Raw genomic sequence first — 7,619 nt, 5'->3', positions numbered from 1 at the left:
TTTTTTTTTTTTTTTTTTGGGGGGGGGGTTTGTTTGTGTGTGTGTGTGTGTGTGTGTGTGTCTTGCTGAATTGCCCAGGCTACCCTGGAACTTGAAATCCTCCTGCCTCAGCCCCTTAACAGCTGTGATTACAGGCTTGTGCCATCATGCCCAGCACAATTTATTATTATTATTTAACAGTAATACCCAGAGTTTACTCAACTACTCACAGGAGAGTCTGCTAAACCTTCCAGGATGGTGACTTAGTCTTAGGAGTCAAATCCATAAATGTGTGCATTCCCTCCCACCCTCTTCTAGACATCTATCCTAAAGTGCTGGTATGTATCCAGGAGTGCCACTCTTCCACATTTTTCTGCAGGTATTTCTACCTGCAGACAGCAAGCAGTCAGTAAACAGGGATGGGTGACAATGTAGCCTGAGGATGTAACCCTACAGCTTCCAAATGACACTCTGAAAAAACAGGTATGAACACCAAAACAGGGTTCCAAGCACAAGGTGTTGGGAAGACTGGGGTTCCTGAGTCAGACGCCGGAACCGGAAGCTTCCCACTCCCCCACTCCCCAGAGCTAACAAGGAGTAAACGCTGTGCCCGTGGTGTGGAATAAACGGTAGTCACGACTCTGCAGTCAGTATCGTCCCGAATCTCGCAGGAAAAGGAGAAAGTAAGAGGGAGGAAGGGAGAGACAAAGGCAATAAACTTCTACGTACACTTCCTTTTAACAGATCTTTCCGTTTATGAGCTGAACAATTCTGTGTGTTTCTTTAATTCTTTGGTCTAGGCCAGCGGGTGACAGGGTAAATGATGAACTCATCAATCACAAATACGGAAGGAAAGAGCGAAAGCGCACCAGGACCCGGCCCGCCCTTGCTCTGCGTGACCTTGGGCCGACGACCGGCGTTCGCGGCCCTGGTTTACGGTTCACTTTCTGGAAGGCACTGCCCAGGGGGAGCGGGGACTCCGGGGCCGAGAGGTCGGGGCCCCTTCCCGGCCTTCCCTGGCCTCCAGCGGCCCGCGGGCCTGCGACGCGCGCACGCGAGCGGCACATACTCACTTGAGCAGCACGGCGCCACCCACCGCGGTGCCCAGCACCGACGCCGGCAGCAGGTAGCGGCTCATCCCGGCGAGGAGCGGGCTCCGCCGAGGCGGCCCGAGAACCAGCGCGCAGCGCGGCTACCCACGTGCGGCCGTGCAGCCCCGCCGCCCGCGGGCACAGGAACTGGGCAGAAGGGGCGTGGCGCGGCCGGGGCGTGGCCTTCAGGGCGCGACCTATGAGGACGGGCCCCCAGCGCTCCGACCGCTGGGAATGGTGGTTCAGGAGCGGGGGCGGGGCCGAGGGCGGGGCTAGACGCTGGATCCAATGACGTCACGCTCAACCCACAAAAAGGCGCCCCTAGAGTGGCCAGACTGTGACTGCCTGTGGGTATCGGTCCGTTTCCTCGTCTAAAATTAGTGGGTTAAATAAATAAAATAAAGCTCCATCGACACCTAAAAAATATTTAAAAATTAAAGAATTAAAAATTTCTTTAAAAAATAAAATTAGTATGTTTTACCTAATGAGGATGAATGAATGAAATTAGATCGTGCTCAAAACAGATAGATAAAAATGTGTGCGCTCACAGTGGAGTCTCACTCAGCCATACAGCAGAAGAAAATTATGTCTCTGCTGGTAAATGGCTAGATCTGGAGAACATCATGCTAGTGGAATAAGCCAGACCCAGGAAGTCAAGGTTGCAGGCGTACCCTTACCTGGGGAAGCCAGACAGAAAGAATAAATTCTAAAAGGAGAAGTGGGACCTGAAAAAAAAAATTAAAGAACAATGGAGTAGAGGGCAGGGAAAAAGGAAGAGGGAGGAGGGATGGAAAAGGGAACAACTTAATGGAATTAACCAAACTATATCTGGGAATAAGGAACATGTCACAGTGAATTCCATTTTTATGTATGAGTATAACGCACCATGAGAAACATCAACTTTCAAAATAAAAAATAGCTGGGCAGAGTGGCAACTTAGCAAGATCCTAAGCAACTTAGCAAGACCCTCAAAATAAAAAACAAAAATGCCTGGGATTTGGCTCAGAGGTTAAGGTCCCCTGGGTTCAATCCCCAATACTAATAAATAAATATATTAAATTAAAGACAAAAAGCCGGAGGTGTTGGCACATGCATGTGAGCCCAGAGGCTCAGGAGGCTGAGGCAAGAGGATCGGGAGTTCAAAGCCAGCCTCAGCAATTTAGCAAGACCCTAAGCAACTTAGCAAGACCCTATTCTAAATAAAAAACAAAAAGGACAGCGGATGTGGCTCAGTGGTAGAGCACCTCTGGGTTCAATCCCCAATACAAAAACAAAAACAAAGGGTAATACCCAGTGTAGGCAGGTGCAGAGCACTCCCTGTGGGTGGGAGTGTCAATTACAGCTTCCCCTCAGGCTGACCAGCCTTCTGAGCCAAGCCCATCCAACACAAGTCTGACCCAGCCAGTCCCTGTAGGGATTTATGCTAAGGTGTGGTCAGTCATTCAGAAAGAAACAGAGCTAAGAAAAGCTACCTCACAGCCTTGCCTCTGCCTCATTGCAAGAAGCTAGAATCAAATAAAATCAGCAATGGACCAGCACTCAGTCACTACTTCCAACAATCGTTCAGCGCCTACCGAGTGCAGTCACTAAGCTAGGCACAGCATTCAGCAGCAAGATAGACAGGGTACTGTCCTCACAGACCGCCTGACACTAAAAGCAAAATGGCACTCATCTATATGTGTTTCTGGACGGACTACTCGGGAGCTCATTGGGCTGTGCCCCTGAGTTCCTTCATTTACCCCCAGGGCAGGCTCTGAGCAAGCTGCAGGAGGCTAAGTTACAGGAGCACTGTATATTGTTGGTGCAAAAAGAAAAGCCTCCACAGTGTTCTGTGCGGCTCTCTGCCAGGCAGAGTGGTGAGTGGTTTTATCTGATCATCTACATCTTTCCATTGTTCTTGAATGACAGTTTCTTGAGGTGTAGGTGAAACCAGCCCATGACAGGCAGTGAAGGGTGCGATGCAGGAGCCCAGGTGTCCCCTGATAAACAAATATGGTCTATACATGATACATGCGATGGAATATTCCCAGCCCGATAAGGACATTCTGACACGTGCTATAACATGGTTCATCTTGGAGATGTGTTGAGTGAGATAAGCCAGTCACTAAAAAACAAATATGACCAGGCTCAGTGGCCACTCCTGTAATCCCCATGATGTGGGAGGCTGAGGCAGGAGGATCACAAGTTCAAGGCCAGCTTCAGTAACTTAGTGAGACTCTGCCTCAAAATACAAAAACAAATAAAAAGAACTGGGGATGTAGCTCAGTGATAGAGCTCCCCTGAGTTCCATTCTTCGTACCTAGGAGGAGGAGGAAGAGCAGGAGGAGGAAAGAAAGAAGGAAGGAAGGAAAGAAAGAAGAAGAAAAGGAAAGGAAAAGAAATACGTCGAAATGAAATGGAATGGACCCCAGTCCACATGCTTCTTCCCTGGACCTGAGCAGAGCTGTGCCCTTCTGGGGCCTGCCCCTCCTCTTCTGCAAACTGGGATCCGGTGTCACCTACCTCTAGCGCAGGGATGGGCAAATGTCTTCTGAAAAGGTGATATTCAGCTTTGCCAAACTTGTCACTCTACCACTGTCCCTGGAAGCATCCACATATGTAAAAAATGAGCTTGGCTGTGTTCCAATAAAACTTTATTTATAAAAACAAGTGCATACAATTTGTTAGATGACATGAAGTGAGTCATGACCAGGACCTAACCCAGAACAAGTGCGGGAACATTTCTGGCTGTCACCGTGGGTGTTAGAAGGAGGGCGAGGCGTGGAAGTTCCCTGAGGACCTCCCACCTGACTCCCAGACACTCCCAAGCAGCGGGAATGTCTCCTCAGACTCCAGGCAGGGTGCACCCTGGACTATTCTTGTCATTGACAAGCTCCGGAGAAGCGCTGGGTGCTGTCCTGGGTGCTGAGGGCTCTGCCACTGTCTTTGCTCTTCCGTCGTAGATTCTGCACCCAGCTGCCCCAAAGTAGCTCCTAAAATGAGGGAGTGTCCACACCTTGGGCCCTAAGAGGGGCTGAACTGTGCACACCCCAGAGCTACAGACCAGGGGAGTCCGGCTCTGCAGCCTCCCGCTGCGCTTGAGCTAGCTGCTCTCCTCGGTGCCTCGGTCTTCCCGTCCCCGTGGGGACGGCACCGGGGTTGTTAAGAAGCACGCGGGGCTCTTGGACACTCCTGGAACATCTCAGGGGCACAGCTCCGTGCCGGCTCTGTGCCAGATTGGGGTTTGTTTGTTATTTTGTTTGGTTGGGCAGTAGGGATTGAACCTGGGGTGTTTTGACTCTGCTACTTCTCAGCTCTTTTTTTGTTGTTCTTAATTTCTACTTTTAAGTCAGGGTCTCACTAAGTTGCTGAGGCCGGCCTTGAACTTGTGGTCCTCCTGCCTTGGCCTCCTGAGTGGCTGGGATGACAGGATACACAGGCTCTGGTTGGGTTTGTGTGTTTGTTTTTTATTATTTATTTTGGTTGTAGGTGGACACAGTATCTTTATTTCATTTTTATGTGGTGCTGAGGATTGAACCCAGTGCCTCATGTGTGCCATACGAGTGCTCTACCCATGAGCCACACTCCAGCCCATCTTGTTGGGTTTCTGAGGGTGATGACAACGTGTATGTCCCAACCACATGGTTTATGATGTGACCCAGAGCCTCCTCCATGGTGTCCTCTCCCCTTGAGAGCATGCAGGCCAACAGGTGACCATGAAGTAAAGCCGTGTGTCCTCCCAGCCACACCTCGAGAGCCCTTTGCTGGGGTGTGAGAAAGACGCCTACGTGCCCCGGAGCAGCCGTGCTGGACGGTCACTGGGAATGAGGTCAGGGGCCCTGGACGCCCGTGCTCCTGACTCCAGCCGTCTGTGTCTCCAGCCCAGGTGCTGCCCCAGCCTGTGGTCAGCCCTCACTGTCAGCAGACGCAGCAGCAGTGGGCTGCCGCGCCAAGCCCTGTGCAGGTCGCAGATTCCCGGGAAGGGGACCAGGTCCACGTCTAAAGCCACAGTGTCGGAAAGGCCTGGAACATGGTGCAGCAGGGGCCACCCGATGTTCTGTCTGGATTTTTGTCAGTACAGCCACCAGGGCCACACACTGCGCTGCGCTCAGTAGCTGGGAGGAAAGGAGGAGGGCAGGAGGAGAGGGACGAGACAGCAGGAGAGCTAGTGACCTGGCCTGCCAGCGGGGGTGCACAGGGGACTGGGGCCCTCTCTAGGAGGCCAGGCGCTCCTGCAGAGAGGGGTGTCAGTCTCTGGGAGCTCCAGGCGGTGGGAACAGACCTGCACAAAGCCTGGGAGATGCAGGAGGAGGCAGAGGTCACAGGGGCGGGGTAAGGAAGAGTAGCCCAGAGCGCGGCTTTGTACTGGGGAGCCACAGGAGAGTTTGAGCAATGGAGGGTCCTGAGCAGATGTGTGTTTATAGGATTTTCTTTTTTCTGGCTAGAACTTGGACTTGAGAGATAAAGGGGATGTAGGAAGGATGTAGGAAGAGCAGCTCCCGAATCAGGGACTTCCCCTCAGGGAAGCCGACTCACTGTTCCCTGGGCCCCGGCTCCCCTTCTTGCTCTTTACAGCAGACCCATGAACACCCAGAATAAAGACGAAGTTCCCTGCCTCCTCTGCAGCCAGGTGTGGCCATGCGTCTAGATTCTGATCCATGGCATGTGGGCACTTAAAAGGAAATGACACCTCCCCCTTCCCTCCTTGCTCCTGGCTGGAAGGCAGACGTGATGGCAGGGCTGGAGCGAGCAGTCACCTTAGTCCTTGAGTTGGAAGCTGTACAGTACCCTTCCCTATTGTTTTACACTCCACAGTTTGGGTTACTTCGTCCAAAATTTAAGAAACAAACTATTTATGAGTTTTAAACTGAACATCATCCTGTACAGCATGATGAAGCCTTGAGCCATCCTGCGCCACCCTGCCCAGGTTGTGAATCCTCCCTTTGTCCAGCACATCCACTCTGTGTCCACTGCCCACCTGTCAGTCCTGGGTAGCTGTCTTGGTTAGCATCACAGAGCTTCAAGGATCTAACTCAATGTCCCCCAAACACATTCAGACATGCCAGACAGAAGCCACCGAGCACTTCCTTCAATAAAAGGTCCAAGTTTATCAGGGGGGAGGGGGAGTAAGTGCAGGGCAGAGCAGCCTGCAGGCATCCCTGGGGGCTGGGTCCCAGTGGATTGGGAAGAAGAGTGACATGGGAGGAGCCTGGTCCTAAGTCCGGGAGGTGCTAAGGAGCCCTGAACCTCCGACCCACAAGCACAAGTGTGAGGAATCAACTTCCGCCTGGTTTAAGCATGGGCCAGCGGGGTCCCCGTTACACCAGAGTCCTCCCTCCCCATCCCAGAGAGCGACAGCACTTAGGCCAAAACACGGGCTGCCCTGGGCCCTTTCCCTGGGTCCTCCAGCTCTTCCGCCAGCAGCCCCAGCTCCTGGGCTGGGGTGAAGCCTCCCAGCCTGTCCCTCAGCTCGCCCTGCCCCCACCCCCAGTCCCATGGTTGATCCTGGTGGGAAGCATCCCTGGTTTGTAAAGTAATGGTTGGAGGGTCTCTGAAGGACCAGGACACTGATAAGGTCTCACAGCATCTCCCCAAAAGATGCTTACTAACTACTGAGCCAAGGGATGGGGACCCGGCATGTGGGGACAAACACGCAGCACACCGCGACCCCCGCAGGGGAGATCAGGTGGGCCTGCGACGGACGCTGCTGCTCACAGGGCAAAGCCAACAGCTCCTCATGAAGCTCAGCCCAGGCCGGGCTTGCCTCAGGGGGGTGCATGTGCTTGCACCCCCCCCCCAGGCCTCCCCAAACCCTTCAAGGTCCCGCAAGAGGGAGCGGTATTCCAGGTTCAGGGAGAGAGAACCCGCAGCCGGCTCACTGTGGGGCCATCACTGAGGGAATCGGACATTCAGCTGAGCCCTGCACCCGGCTAGCAGCGTGTGCACTGGGACCGTGACACGGTGACATTGTCCGTAGGAAACACACTGCAAGCGTTTGGGGTACAGTGACATCAGGTGCGCTCAGTCAGCGCCACGGGAAAAGGCACGAGAGGGGGAGGGGCACGCCCACTGCCCCTGTTGGCTCGCGGCCTTGGGGTGTGGCCGGTGCCCCCGGGGGCTCCTGCGTTCTTCTTCCCTAAGCCCGAATCATCTCAGGACGGCGTACACGGCTGGGCCTGGAGACCCCCTGGAGACCCCCTGGAGGAGACGCATGTCGGGGGTCAGCCATTGGCCGCTGGGGGAAGGCAGGCCCGGGAGGGGCGGCGGCCTGCGGTGGTGCAGACCTTTTGGGACCTGCCCGGGGCTGCGACTGCCCACACCGTGACCTGCCCAGTGGTGGGCACCAAGACGGCACCGGGCGAGGACTGCGGGAGGAGCGCGCTCCCGGTCACCTCGGCCACCCGCGTTTGCGCCCGGTTTCCTTGGCCCGCCACCCGCACACCCTCCCCGCAGCCCTGAAGGCGGTCCCAGGACGCGCGCCCACTTTACAGAGGAAGAAACTGAGGCGCGGGGGCGAGAAGGCACCGGCCCCCTGCGCCCGCCCGCCGCCCCGGGAGCCCGCGGCTCGGG

At 54.5% G+C, this 7,619-nt stretch overlaps 1 protein-coding gene and 1 long non-coding RNA gene across 2 annotated transcripts in view; one reads left to right on the top strand and one right to left on the bottom strand.

Annotated features, from left to right (window-relative positions):
• Window positions 1–1,227, bottom strand: part of Rdh13 (retinol dehydrogenase 13) — an 11,738-nt gene extending 10,511 nt beyond the window's left edge. Inside the window, exon 1 of the mRNA XM_015505410.2 lies at window positions 1,053–1,227. Coding sequence (XP_015360896.1) covers window positions 1,053–1,117 — 65 coding nt within the window. The 5' untranslated portion in view covers window positions 1,118–1,227. The remainder of the gene's footprint in view (window positions 1–1,052) is intronic.
• LOC125612809 lies at window positions 495–956 on the top strand. The gene is made up of 2 exons (XR_007343290.1): window positions 495–662; window positions 780–956. It is a non-coding gene; the product is annotated as an uncharacterized LOC125612809 (long non-coding RNA).
• Window positions 1,228–7,619: the final 6,392 nt, after the last annotated feature.

Source organism: Marmota marmota, unplaced genomic scaffold (genome assembly GCF_001458135.2).
Source record: "Marmota marmota marmota unplaced genomic scaffold, marMar, whole genome shotgun sequence".
In the NCBI taxonomy this organism is placed as follows: Eukaryota; Metazoa; Chordata; class Mammalia; order Rodentia; family Sciuridae; genus Marmota; species Marmota marmota.
Note: the sequence above shows the minus strand (reverse complement) of the source record. Positions and strands in the feature narration are given on the sequence as shown.